The 16,041-nt window shown below is 31.6% G+C and overlaps 1 protein-coding gene across 1 annotated transcript; it reads left to right on the forward strand.

Annotated features, from left to right (window-relative positions):
* The first annotated feature begins 502 nt into the window (after positions 1–502).
* On the forward strand, positions 503–15,412 carry LOC127723495 (uncharacterized). The gene is made up of 3 exons (XM_052230142.1): positions 503–538; positions 5,507–5,960; positions 12,927–15,412. Exons 2-3 carry the CDS (start codon positions 5,509–5,511, stop codon positions 13,378–13,380), a joined length of 906 nt encoding a protein of 301 aa, XP_052086102.1. The 5' UTR covers positions 503–538; positions 5,507–5,508; the 3' UTR covers positions 13,381–15,412.
* The last annotated feature ends 629 nt before the right edge of the window (positions 15,413–16,041 follow it).

The raw sequence follows: 16,041 nt of genomic DNA on the forward strand, positions 1-16,041 counted from the left end.
GTTGTTAATTTCTGTGTCATGTGGCCTCTTGTGGAGAGTTGTCTCATTGGCAATCATACCACATCTTCTTTTTTATAAACAAACAAAGACACAAAATCCCGTTATGATAAGAGCCAGTATATCTGACAAGAAACCTACACAAACGTTTTTGTTGTTAATAGGACATGCATTTAATACAAACCGTGTACTATACTAGTACGAGAAAGCTAACGGCCTAGTTTCATGAGTCGATAAACGGATATTTCGACTGTTGAATATAAAAAAAAAAAAACGTTGGCAAGTGTTAAAATCTAAACAGTTATATTTCTTTTATTCTTACATGCAATAGCTACATTTGTACATGTAAACCGTGCCTTAATGGATTTTTTAATTAGATGGACCAATAAATGACCAAAAATGTTAATTTCCTTATACAATTCACAGACCGTTAGATTATTTCGTTACTGTCATGAATTCGAGTTGTATTTATATCACATTAAATCAATAGTTATAAATAAACAAGGAAGTAATTTACACGATCTGTGACGCAACAAATAAGGTATGTATGTATTATAACCTAATTTTGAATGTTCCTTTGTTCCGTGTAAAGATATTAGTTCTAGTTCATGTAATAATGTATCATCATTCCTGACGGTATTTACAATATTGTTATTTGGCATTGTTAGAGTATTGAATACACTCTGAGTCTTTAAACATACAGTGATTCCGGAGTAAAGAACTACATAGATGTCAGGGTACATTGAATTTGTCTACAATTTTATATCTTTACGTTAGATGTTTTCATATTAGAATGTACTGAATCATCTTATCTAATATATAGCTACTAACACAATGTGTTACTATAATGAAATATGTAGTCCTAATTTATGAACAATGATAAACATGAATTAGCAAAGTTACCAGTACAATAGACGTATCCCATCAACCACTTACAACGAACTCTGCAGAATAAATTTACATACAAACAAAGAATACCAATAACAACGAATAACCCATTTTCATTTGTTATGGATAGTCTGACAGTAAATGCGGTAGAGATAAATATTTACTTTGGGAAATACATATCTTTTTTATTACGACCATATTTCTTAAAAATAAACATATACTGATTATTTAAAAAGGTGCAGCAAGGCAAATAGTAACTTTTTTTTCTCTCAGACGCTCCTGTTAAAAGTTCTCAATTAACAAAAGAAAGAGGAGCACTGTTGGTTCAACTAGAAATGCCTTTTGTTTGTCCTTAAACAAGATGTTTATGTCAAGAGTTGCCGAAGCTAGTTTGCAATCTGAATTTCTTGTTATATTCCCTTATTGTTTTTATTCATAACTTAGTACTTATATTTTAATTCATATGACAAAAAATAGAAATTAGTATACTAAAGCAGTGAGAACATGCAAAGGCTCCTATGATTAAGGGGTCTGGCTGTCACGACTAAAGATGTGATGTTTTCAAAAGGTTGCTGGCAAAATCCTGCTTCATTGACTATCACATTCCAATTGAAAATAGAAACTCAGGGAATTAACATGTTATATTATCCCTTTTCTTCCAGAAAGAAAATTTGTAATTATTTTTCACAAATGCAAACCTCCAAAAGATATACAGTGTGTAGTACTATATTTTTAATCATTAAAGCACCATAACAACCATTTATTGTATTTTCAAGCTTTTTCGTAAGACTGAGTTCCATTGATTCCATTCCCCAGTGTATCTCCAATTATTCATTTGTTTTATCATACACATATTGTAACTGTGGTGTTTTTTTTTAAATTATTTTTTCGAGAATTCGACCAAAAAAGAATTATGGATATTAGACAGTTATCAATATAAGTAGCTTACAAAAGAAATTTACTGTTTAATTTCAGCAACTTACAAATGACATTTATTGGTCAACATTTGATTTTCCATTATACATAGTTTAATTATCTTTTTATCGCACTGAGTAAAAAATAAGAGGATGCATGTACAATTTATCGTAAACACTTGCTTCATTCTTTCCATGTTATGTATGAGTTGCATGAAATTTTAGAATTGTGCCTCGATATGAACATACGTACTCGTTATAAAATTGATACCACAATAATTCATGGTACTCAATCTCAACAAAAAAAAAACATACCTTACACTGTACTTATCTAATACTATAATGTTTCTGTGTTCAGTGAAGTAGATATAAGAAATAAAAGATAAAAAATGTTACTTTTTAAAGTCTAATTTTGTCAATAATGTAATTACATCTGAATATTTGAAATAAAGTTCTGAAGAGTTTACGTCGTCTGGTCTTTAAAGTACCGAACATGGCCTATTCCCGAATATGACTGTTTTGCTGAGTGTTAATTCGCATTGCTATGAGACGTGTCACGGTATTTGTGTATACAACATTCATCTATTTAGTTATGATGTTGTATTTGTAATTCTGATAGAATATTATTAAATGTCTTATCGTTTGTAGTTGTAAATTTAATTTGTTCATGTTCTATTAGTATGTAAAAGTAAAGATAATTAATCACCCAGTACATTTACAAGATTCTAGTTTAAAGCAACTAAACGTACACGATTTATTTGTTTTACAGTTTGCTTTAGAAGAAATACCGACATAGCTAGACAACACAATACATTATCTAATTACTAACACAATTCTATATTAATAGTCTTGTAATTGTTATAAAGTATATCTAATACCATTATTACAAACCTGATCTTGAACTATATCAAGTTTTTAGGAATTTACCTGTGACGTCACTTTTGTGGTGTCGATCCAGTCGTGTGACAGACAATGCGTGGTTCTGTTGTGCCGTTTTTATGTGCTGTCCTTGGTTGTTTTACGTGTTTGTTTTTATTCGGTTATTAGTCAGCACTTCGGTGATGACATGAACATCAATTATATGGTCATTTTTATAAATTCACTGTTTGCAAAAGTATGAATTATTCTAAATACTGAAGATTTTCTTATCCAAGGCATATATTACCTTAGCAGTATTTGGCACAACCTTTTGGAATTTTAGATCATCAATGCTCCTCAACTTTGTACTTGTTTGGCATTTTTACTATTTTGATCTGAGCGTCACTGATGAGTCTAATGTAGACAGTAGGCGCGTCTGGCGTATTAAATGATAAGCCTGGTACCTTTGATAACTATTAGCATGTCAACATGTACTATTGTATTGTTTATTTGTGTATTTCTCTGTCCTGAATGTTCTTGCATTTATTTGTACCGTAGTCTTGTCATGTACTGTTGTCATTTTAGTGTTATATTTAACATTGCCATTAAGGCGCGAGGTTTGGTTAGCCACAAAACCAGGTTCAATCCACCATTTTTTCTTAAAATGTCCTGTACCAATTCAGGAAAATGGCAGTTGTTATCTTATAGTTCGTTTCTGTGTGTGTTGCATTGTCTTTTGTTTTTTGTTACACTTCAGTGTTTCTGTTGTTTCGTTGTTTCCCTCTTATAGTTGATGTGTTTCCGTCGGTTTTAGTTTGTAACCCGGATTTGTTTTCTCTCAATCGATTTATGACTTTCGAACAGCGGTATACTACTGTTGCCTTTATTTAAGATTACAGAAACAAAAAAAGATGGTATATAATATTTTTCATATTGTTTTTGGTTTGGTAGTGTTTTTTTTAAGGGGGGGGGGGGGGGGGGTTATGTTTATGTAATTTTGTTGTGGAGGTGAAATCTTAACAACAATACATAGTATAATTGCCCAATTATTATGTATAACTATATAAAACAACTACAATTTGAAAAAAATATATTCAAATTTATCGTTATTGTCTTTTTGTTTATCTTCCAATTTATCGTCAAATCTTAAAAAATATATTTCTGCGGAAAATAAACATATGGCAATATTCCATCCGATGATATCATTATCTGGTGTTACATATCGTTCTGAGATAATAATGACAATGTTACAAACATGATATATCTGTCCAAATATTTTAGATAGCACAGGTCTTAAGTTTGTGGCGAGGTTAAAAAAAATCGTCTGTTCAATCATTTACTCACCTGAGATACATCTACGTGTATAATACAAGAAAAAAAATTATTGAAAATTCGTCGAAAATGATTTAGCTAGTAAAATTGATCCTACGGACAAAAGAAACAAAAAATAAAAAGACATAAAACATTTAGTGTCGGTATCACACTAGTCATAGATCAATTGAGAGATAACAAATCAGGATTACCAACCAAAACCTAACTTGGACTTTGCTCAGTGATTTAAGAATCAATAGATATAAAGCAGGAATTCTTGTCTATTTTGTATGATTTTCGGTTTTTGAAAGAGGATGTATATATCAAATTCAAGAACGAAATTCTTAATAATTTGTCGAATCTATATAAAAAGCAAGCACTAGCTATTCTGTTATAATTAGAAACTTCTAGTGTTTAACGCATGAACTGGTGTACAGAATCGACAAAACATACAACAGGCCACAACAACCACAAACGGCCCGACTCCTCCGAAAACATTACCATAACCACAGTGATAAACAACAGCGATTAACCATGGTCTATAGATAGTCTGAATTGATTCGGATACTAGATGTGATTGAATTAAATGTTTTATGCTAGGAAATACTTCTCCCTTTGCCTTTTATACCTCTTTTTGTGAAATCCAAAGTGAGTTACCACCTGTGCAGTAGAACTTAACAACGAGAATTGCTACTTGTTTATACGACGAAATAAAAAACGGCACATAATTTGGAAAGAAAGGTCAAAATGATATCCTATTATAGGAGTGTAATCTACGGTAGTGTATCTCCAGCTATTGGTTGTTTAATGCCTCTTGAAAAACAGATCAGCACACCTGTATTTTGTGTACAATTCGTAGTTATCTCTGTACGCTGCGCATGCCAATTTTACTTTACTTGTGTCTTACTTTTATCAATGACAGGACAAGTTTTTACTTCAGCAATCAGGGATTGCGGAAGTCAGCTGATAAGCTCATAGTAGACATTTTGTTATGTGGAGACTTGTGTGTACAAATACCGTATCGTAAACATCATTATTTTTTTTCTTTTACCTGTAGTGCCGTTCATAATTCTCATGTGGACAAAATACATGACAATTGTCCGGCACATTAAAATAATACACCTTGCTTGTTTGTTGGCTTTTTAAAGAGATTCAAACACTGAAAAATGACCTATTTTGAAGCCCAATATATGTGCTTGAAAATACAGTAGATTGCATGTTTGTTATGGGGGAATCACATATCAGCGCCTTTACATAGTCTTCTATGTAATTTCGACATGCTTTTTTGTATAGAGATAAATGATCTTTTCGGTTTTTGTTTACTTTTGTTTATGTTTCATGTCAGTTTACAATCTCAGAGGGAGCTGATGAATCCGACTGATACACGGGGATTATGTCAAGTTGCTTATTGTAGGTACGCATTATGTGTTTAATCCGATTTTTTTATGTCACAATCAATTTAATATCATCCTTATATGTATATGATAATAATGATACCAATAATGACACTTGAAAATATTTTTTTCCAATTATTTTAGGTATGGCACAGGTTTTGGCAGTACCAGGAGATGTTAGACATGGATTTTCTTATATAGGCCAATTCAACCATGACTTCGGCCGGATTACTGGGATAGCAGGTACAATAAAGGGGAACATTTTGTTATGTGACCATGATAAAAAGAATCTGATATTAGTTGATCCTCATGGAAGTTATTTAAAGAAGCTTGACTTAGACAGTGAACCGTATGATGTGGCTATAACGAGTCAAAATATAGGCTATATTACACAAACTAATTCCAGGTCTGTCCTACAAATTGACCCTGACAGAATGATTGTACTCTTAAAAGCAACTAGCAACGAGCTTAGCACTACCGTGTCTTGTGTTTCAGCAGTACCAAATACTGGAAGGGATTATTCAGACAAAGATCCTTGTTTCTTTGGCGTTAATATACATGGTTTGATGTATGCTGTTTCTGTCAATTACGAGCAGATGTAAGTTTTTATCTACATTTATTATTATCCTTGTAGACAGCAAACTATGCTACATGAAACGAATGTCTTATTTGATAATTTCCAATCAAATATCTAAGCAATTGCTTATATTAAAAGGTGCAATGATACCATATTGTTATGTTCATAGAAAACCAGAGTAAATTATAACTTCGAATAATAAACACGATACACTTAAGGTCACTAAAGGACTAAAAGGTGTATAACGCCTATTATTTCGTGTGAAGTTCGAAAGCAGTCATTCTACATTTTACATGTTTTATGCAGAATTTAAAAAAAAGACAAATGTAAAGAATTCAAATATTCAAAGTACAAGTAAAGGCAACAGTAGTATACCGCTGTTCGAAAGTCATAAATCGATCGAGACAAAAACAAATGCGGGTTACAAACTTAAACTGAGGGAAACACGTCAACTATAAGAGGAAAACAACGAAACAACAGAAACACTGAAGTGAACAAAAACCAAACGACAATGCAACACACACAGAAACGAACTATAAGATAACAACTACCATTTTCCTTACTTGGTACAGGACATTTTAAGAAAAAATTGTGAGTTGAACCTGATGTTGTGGCTAGCCAAACCTCGCACTTTTATGGAAATGTTAAATATAACACTAAAATGACACCAGTACATGACAGTACATACAGTACAAATAACTGCAATGACATACAGGACGGAGAAATACATAAATACTGTGGATTCATTTATTTTCGTGGGTATCAATTTTCGTTGATTGCTGAAAACTTTCATATTCGTGGATATTTGATTTCGTGGTTGGGCCAATCTCTGTATACAAAGCCTATTGAAAATATGTTATTCGTTGAACATTTGAATTCGTGGTTCACCTGTATCCACGAAACCCACGAAAATTGGTATCCAACGAATAATAATGAATCCACAGTAAACAATACAATAGAACATTTCGACATGCTAACCACAGAATAAAAACGAACACGTAAAACAACATAGGACAGAACACAAAACAGCACAACAAAACCACGAACTGTCTTTCACAAGACTGGGTAAACGCCACAAAAGTGACATCACAGGTAAATTTCTAAAAATATATGATACTGTTCAAGATCAGGTTTGTAACTATGTCATTTGATGTATCTTATAACAATTACAAGAATAGTAATATAGAATCGTGTTAGTAATTAAATAATTAATTGTATTATATAGCTTTACGGTATTTTTCTAAATCAAACTGTAAAACAAATAAATAGTGTACATATAGTTGCTTTAAACTAAAATTTAAGAAATGAACTGGGTGATTAATTGTCTTTTCTTTTACATACGAATAGAAAATTAAAAAAGTAGAATTACAACTACAAACGATAAGACATTTAACAGTATTCTATCAGAATTACAAATACAACATCATAACTATATATATGAATGTTGGATAACAAATACCGTGACACGTCTTATAGCAATGCGAATTCACACTCAGCAAAACAGTCATATTCGGGAATATGTCATGTACGGTACTTAAAAGACCAGACGACGTAAATGGTAAATCACAATTTAAGACGTGGTAAAAATGTATTTAGTTAGTTTAGACACAGACACATCGTATGGATCAACCAATTCTTGATGGAGTCCATAAAATTTACGGAGTGTCATTTTTAATCTTTCCTCCTCATAACTTTGTTGGAGCAGTTTCTGCGTAAGGAGCACACTCCTGTATATGAAATCCGTATAATGTGAACATGCCCGAGCATAACGTATCAACTGAGATATGTAAATACCATACGATGGAGCAGAGGGTATCTTACTGCTGCGAAATGGGAAATTGATAATTGGGAAGTTGAAATCGTCTCGTTTGTCATAGCTTTTAGTGTGAAGTCGTCTATCTGTGTTAATATTGAGGAAAATATCAAGGTATGAAGCAGTTCTTCTAGTATCAGTAGTATTCTTAATTTCAAGATCACTGGGATATATGAGATGTAAGTATTGGCTGAAATATGGGTTATTCAGTGATAGGACATCATCAACATATCTGAAAGTAAGATTAAAAAAACTTCGCAAGGTGCTTTTTCTTTTTGTCTTTTAAAAGAATTTGAATGAATTCTGCTTCATACGAGTACAAAAACAAATCGACCAGTAGAGATGCATAATTTGTTTCCATTGGAATACCGACTGTAGGTTGAAATATCAATCCTCCAAACCCAACAAATATATGTCAAGATGTCATGATTCACTAGTTAACATTTAGGTAAATACTAGATGAACAAAAATGTTTTAGATTAAGTCTTTCTGGATTTAGTGTGCGAGGATCCGTAACTTCTTCTTGCATTCCAAATGATTTGTTGTTTCGATCGGCAATGATGCGCCTTATGTAGAAAAAATGCGCGTCTGGTGTACAAAATTATAAGCTTGGTATTTCTGAGTTATAACCAGCGTATTTGGTCTGATTGTTTAATACTGAAAGAATCAATATTCTAGCGAGATAGCATGCTTTAATTACTGTGTCATTTAACTAATTTAGCTTATAGATCATCAATTATCGAAATCTCTACTTTATCAATGGCTTTTGGTTTTTATATTATCTCGTTTAAAATAAACATTTAGCTGTTATGAGTCGCTGGTTTATCATTTTAAGGTTACAGACCTGACTCAATATTGTTGAACAATAATATTTTTTTACATTTGAAAAAAATAAATTTCAATGCTTGAATTAATAAAATGTAACTTGTTCACAGTAATCTTATGAATTTATAAACACAATTATATCTGGTATGGTTGCCAGTTAGTCAACTATTCACCAGAAACCAAAAACAAATGGACGTTATCAATAATACAGTTATATCATACAGTCTTTTATAATGAGCAAAACACATATCGTATGATTAGAAAAATGACCTTAATATGATATTGTAAAATTAAAAAAAAAAAAAAAAAAACAGACTGCCTTATTAGTGTTAAAACAATTAATGAAAAAGCAAAAAAAAAAGCAAACAGCAACTTCTGATATTTGAGTTCACAACTTCAAAGAAACGGAACAAGAATGTGGCGATGTAAATCATGTATGTGAGAGCCCACCTTCTAATCGTTGCCTAGTATTTTGGTTTATCAGCAACATATTTAGTCGAGTTACATTAACCACAAATCTTCATTTTTAATGCACCCACCTAACATACGGCTAAATCATATACCATTCGAAAGCATATCATCAGTACTATCTTTTTTGCCCGGTCGTCAAATATTCGTTCGGTGCATTTTTTGTCAAATCGCGATGAAAGGTCAAGGACGGACAATTTCTAATTTTTCAAGACGTCCGTAGTTTTGCATATTCTGTCTTTAAAATGATAAAATTATCTATGGAAATGTTAAAAACGATGAGAACAGAGACTATTTGTCAATTGTCAAACACACTTTAAAATATTAATGACGTATTTTAATTGATAGCGCCGTTTTCCAGAAATTACAGTGAAAATGATAAAAAAAGAGTGAAAACCAAAATATTCGTCTGTGATTTAATTGATATTTACCATAAAACTAAATAATATATGTCATTTGGTGCTAAGGAAGATTTTGACATCATCATATTACTGCAATCACACTTCTTGCTAATTACACAACCAACCATAACAACCTATTCAGTTGCCCAAAATACAACCATCTGCAAAAAGATTGCTTTTTTAGCTGTTTTACGTGACAAAAATTATATAGTCAATATTAGGTTGAAGAAACACAATTTAAAAATACAAAAATGTATGAAGGCAATAATACACGCAGGATGCATGCTTTTAAGGTGAATTTAGGGAGCTAATTCAAATTTTAATATGTAGTTCACTTGCCACTTGTTAAAACACGTTTTTGTCATTACTTGTTATTTTGTTTGCTATTTCATGATTACCATTAAAAGAAATAAAGGATTATATATATAAATTTTAAGCTAGCCCAAAAAAAATATTAAGAAAAATATTAACTCTATTAAACTACGCAATGTTCTAGTAAAAATTGACATGTTGCAGTTACATGCAGTTGCATGTTGTATTTGGCAAAACCTTTTGGAATTTTGGGTCCCCAATGCTCTTCAACTTTTTACTTTATTTGGCTCTTTTAAATGTATGATTCCAGCGTCACTAATGTGTCTTTTGTAGACAAAACGCGCGTTTGGCGTACATCATTTAAGCCTGGTATCTAAGAGTTTATTTACAACCACTAGGTCGATGACACTGCTGGTGGGGTTTCCTACCCGAGGATTATCACCAGCCCTGAAGTCAGCACTTCTGCGTTGACATGATGAATCATCAATGATATGGTCATAGTTATAAATCAACTGTTTACAAAACATTACATTTTTAAAAATATTATTGCTTTACTACTCCCGAGAGTAGATAACCTTAGCTGTATTTGACAAAACCTTTCCAAATGTTGGGTACTCAATGCTCTGCAACTTCGTGCTTTATTTGGCCTTTAACACTTTTTTTATTCGAGTGTCAATAATGAATCTTTTGTAGACGTAAACGAGCGTCTGGCGTACATCATTTTAAGCCTGGTATCTATGAGGATTGTATTTACATTGACTAACAATCTATTTCTTTTGATTTGAAAATTCTAGCAATTCGCAATAAATATAGTTCTAATAAGACTTCCTAAATAGTTAAATGATTACATATCGAATAAATAGCTATGAAGAAAAAATATTACTGGGTATGTGTCTTACCAACAATTCAACCAATTTCATGTATCACCAAGAATATTTGTAAAAGTAGGCAACCTCTGACAAAACATAGCATTTTTCATATTGCTGCGTTAAGCCCAACTGTTGTTTACCTGGCAGCGATTTTTGGGTAATTTTCACACTTTACTTTCATACTAAAGAAGAACGAGGATTATTCTCTTGAGTTATTTTTCTAATCACAAAAATCACATAAATAAATTGTTTGCCAAAATTAGTCGATTTGAAGTATTGTCTTCCAAAACTAACTTAAAACCTCTAAAAAAACTTTATCAAAACAATAGCATGAATAGGTAAAATCGGGTTTTTTTTACATTCCAATGCTCTGCATATCATAACCTGTTCGTTTGGTTTTTTAATGGTGAGAAGATCTCATAACTGCATTATGTGTCTTTATAATTTGACCTAAAAACATACAAAATTTTATGTTTAAATGTGAGATAAAGAAGCGTTAAAAATGAGATCGATGATTATAATGGTGAATTTTAATTGCTTGCTATTTAACTCTATTTATATGTGTTTATCATGAATAAAATCCCTTCCTTTACAATATGCAAAATTTGCACTTTGAAACGTTGAATTTCACTAAAATTTACCAAGCGATGTAAGATGAGTATTGCTCATTACATAGTTTTTTAGACTAATGGATGGACATATGAATGGAAAGAACAAAACAATAATGGGCGTAGGGACAGTATGATTCCTACATTTCCGATAAACACATATATAACACCATGAACAAAGCGAAAAAAGTAGGACAGACAAACAACAGTTCTCAAAACACTACACAGAAATGTACGAACACTACCTTAATCCAGTGGTGATTGAAGTTGGTCAGGAAGGGTATTCAATCTTCCACAATATAAAACTTCAGTCATTTCTGATAAAACAAATAATATACTAAATAAGTATGTAATAATGTGCTAACATAAATGATTTGTGATGTAAAGCGTGTGGTGCAAACAGTATTTATTCGAATATTGAACGAGAATAAACATCTTAATATGTCTTTCATTTTATACATCGAATAAAACATATTTCTATTATATATACCTTGTATTTTCTTAACTCACTTTTATGACCACTTTTTTAAATACGGTAAACTATTTTCATTTGATATTGACAACAATCGATGTGTTATCTAAACAATGAAATGCAAAATGATCCTAATATGCAGATGGTGGTTTTAAGGGCAACTGCAAAAGTTTCTTTGGAAGGCTGATTCCTGACCAGTATTATATTATTTGCAGTAAAAAATTTCCTTCACCTATAAACGATAGATCTATTTTATTTTTGACATAAAAATATTGATACATAAAGAAATAGATTGCTTTTAGCGCAATTGTATCATTTTTGAAACATTTTTTTCCAAAATGCAATTTTCTGTAACCATTGCGCAATTAACATTTTATTGTGCACCTGATTTAGAATTCTGGTATTCTGTTCTAATATGTTCATATGATTTTTTTTACCTTTGACCTTGAATTAACAAAAATTGCACCGTACGAATTATTGACGACCGGGCAAAATAGAAAGTACAGATAATAAGCTTTCGAATGATGTATAATATAGCCGTATGTTAGGAGGTTGATTAAAGTCGTTAACTAAGCATCTTTTTTAAAAAATTCACTCGTCTAACTAGGAAGAAGCTGTTAACATCAGATAAAGGAATCTACTCATCAGATCGGAGCACAAAGCGCAAAATACAACCAACAAAGCACAAAAGTCACACAGTGCCGATCTAAACGACAACTTGTTCAAAGCAAAATACATCATGTCATGCTTGACTATTACAGTACATATATACCAAAAATCAATATTAAGATGTTATTAATAGTCTGAAAAAAGTCTGACTTACAACTATTAGAATGACAGAATTTGTTCAAATCTGAATATCAATACCAGTTCAGTTTCTTTTTTTATTATTATCTCTAAAAAAAATTACCTGTTAAAATAATTCTGAAAAATCTACTACAGTGTTAAATTGGCAACCTTTAAGAATAAGTTCATTCCAATGATAAATAAGATTCCATAGAGATAATCCACGTTAATGAGATCTATACACACCGTATAATTGAGTATTTATAGACACAGCAAAATTTCCAACCACAATATGTTAATTTATCAAAGAATTTAGTAATCGTTGTCAAGCAATGTTTTGTCACTACATCATACACTCAACTTTTTAATAGTTATATATGTATACATGTATCAGTGTTTACATGATTCATTGTTGGTTTTTTTTTAATTCCAGTAACCTCACAAACATATCTAAAAATGGACGCATAATTGGTACACGTGTTGTAAAGTTCCATACAGTTAATAAAGATTCTTGCTTATTTTGTACAGGCGGTCAAAATTATATCACGTATAACGGAAATTGGAACGGTTCAAATAAGATTTATAACATTGCCACCTTAGATACACCCACTGCCATATGCTCTGACGACAACGGTCACATCTACGTCAGTGGACAGGGATCGAACAACATACACAGATTGATATGTGAATCAAAAAAGACGAAGATAAAAAATAGCAGGGGACTTGAAATGTATAGACTAGAACAGGATTATAAAGTATTAGACATACCATTGGATTCACAGCATGGAATCAAGGAACCTGTCGCCTTGTGCTTCAACAAAGACAATAGTAAACTGTATATTGTCAACGAATGGGGGAAATCGATTTTGGTTTTCGATGTTATTTGATCAAAATTAGTGTGTGTCACACTGCTATAAATCCAATGAAATTCTTCATGTACATTGTGTGGTTCAAGTTTCTTTTATCTATTTGTAAATATTTCAATGTAAGTATTTTGTCAAAATTTAAAGAAAATTTAAAGACCCAAATGCTAGTATGTTTTAGTCAAAGTGTTGGGTACCCTTGGTTCGGCTTTATGTATATTGTACTAAGAATATTTTGTTTTTTGCTCATGTGCAGTGTGATCAAAATCTAGCAAATACAAGCGTTCAAACCGGTGAAATGGCCGTCTTACACTTTCAGTGAGGTGAAGAAATACAAATTCATGTTTAAAGCCTAATTATAAGTTCCTGTGTTTTTGCATTTTTCTTGTGAATAGAAATTTTGCGTCATTACTTGATACAAAATACCCCTTCTTTTCCAAAAGATTCAATCATACCACATCTCCTTTTATTCACATGTATCACTCTCAGCAAAGTGTTAATCTAAAAACCAGTGATTCTTATTGCTTCTCATTGTTGAAATCAAAAATAAAATCGTTAGTTCATTTTTCGAATTGCATTGAATTAGGACTGGATAGTATTTGTTATTGATTATAGTTATTCAACTATAAATGGTGTGGGACTGTTGTAATTAGTTCGCACTAATACTACTACAGCATTCATAAATATGTGTTGTATTTAGCAGTGTCAGATTGGCACTTAAAAAACTACTTAGATTTATTATTGTTTACCTCCATAAGGATGATCAGTATCATGTAGCTAATTTGTATTTTCAATATAAATATTATTATGCATATCTTTACTACCAAGACAACGGGGTATATCATAAATTACACCATTCCATTATTTTACACAGAATTAATATTATCAATAGTTAACAAGTTCCGGGTCGAACCCGATATCAATATATATATATATATATACAAGTCTTAATTGAAAACAACATTCAAACCTATGATTGCGTTGGATAAAAACCGCAATTTTTATACGTGTGCATGCAAAACAAATTTCTTGTTAGAGGGGTCTAAATACAGCACAAACAACATTTTCCAAAAGACCAAAAAAGTGAAAAAGTATATTTTAACAAAACGCATTTGACTAACAGGTCGAACAACAAATGTTCTTAAACCCTGCCGACTGCCATTGGCGATTGCCAAATAAACGGATCACCAGGTGTAATAAATGGATCCTATACATAAATTAATACCAAACAGAAAACAATAAACTTGCGGCAAAGATGGTATACCGCAAACAAAAGGTGCAAATATTTTTGTACACCATATCCGGATTTCGACAATTAATGTCTCTTCAGTGATGTTAGGAATCGAAACGGTATTTGGAAGGCCATATAATTTACCTCAATTTAGGATAGACTCTTCAATTTTGAGGAGTCAAAATAGGATGAACGGATCATATAAACCCGAAGGCAAATATAATACAAGCCCAAACGAAAACATATAAACAAGTCTAAATTGAAAACAACATTCAAACCTATGATTGCGTTCGATAAAAACCGCAATTTTTATACGTGTGCATGCAAAACAAATTTCTTGTTAGAGGGGTCTAAATACAGCACAAACAACATTTTCCAAAAGACCAAAAAAGTGAAAAAGTATATTTTAACAAAACGCATTTGACTAACAGGTCGAACAACAAATGTTCTTAAACCCTGCCGACTGCCATTGACGATTGCCAAATAAACGGATCACCAGGTGTAATAAATGGATCTTATTTATAAATTAATACCAAACAGAAAACAATAAACTTGCGGCAAAGATGGTATACCGCAAACAAAAGGTGCAAAGATTTTTGTACACCATATCCGGATTTCGACAATTAATGTCTCTTCAGTGATGTTAGGAATCGAAACGGTATTTGGAAGGCCATATAATTTACCTCAATTAAGGATAGACTCTTCAATTTTGAGGAGTCAAAATAGGATGAACGGATCATATAAACCCGAAGGCAAATATAATACAAGCCCAAACGAAAACATATAAACAAGTCTAAAGTGAATACAACATTCAAACCTATGATTGCGTTGGATAAAAACCGCAATTTTTATACGTGTGCATGCAAAACAAATTTCTTGTTAGAGGGGTCTAAATACAGCACAAACAACATTTTCCAAAAGACCAAAAAAGTGAAAAAGTATATTTTAACAAAACGCATTTGACTAACAGGTCGAACAACAAATGTTCTTAAACCCTGCCGACTGCCATTGGCGATTGCCAAATAAACGGATCACCAGGTGTAATAAATGGATCGTATTTATAAATTAATACCAAACAGAAAACAATAAACTTGCGGCAAAGATATATATTGTTGATTGTTGCTATTTTTAGACATCATATATATATATATATATGATGTCTAAAAATAGCAACAATCAACATTCAATCTATTTAGGCGTGGATCAGTTTGTGAAAATAAACTGATACAGTTACTGAATAAACATTATATAAATGTCTAAGAATATAACTTAAACACGCTAATTAATACATAAAAAAGTTCTATTAGATTTTAAATAGAAATACGCAATATTTCGCTAAACAAATTAGCTTCATCAGGCGTGTACATCTCTCAAGATAAAATCGGATGCATGACAAAAAATATTTTTGTAGCTTGAATTACATAAAATGTGAGTAAAAGTTTAACATATTTATT

Source organism: Mytilus californianus, unplaced genomic scaffold (assembly GCF_021869535.1).
Source record: "Mytilus californianus isolate M0D057914Y unplaced genomic scaffold, xbMytCali1.0.p SCAF_13, whole genome shotgun sequence".
Lineage (NCBI taxonomy): Eukaryota > Metazoa > Mollusca > Bivalvia > Mytilida > Mytilidae > Mytilus > Mytilus californianus.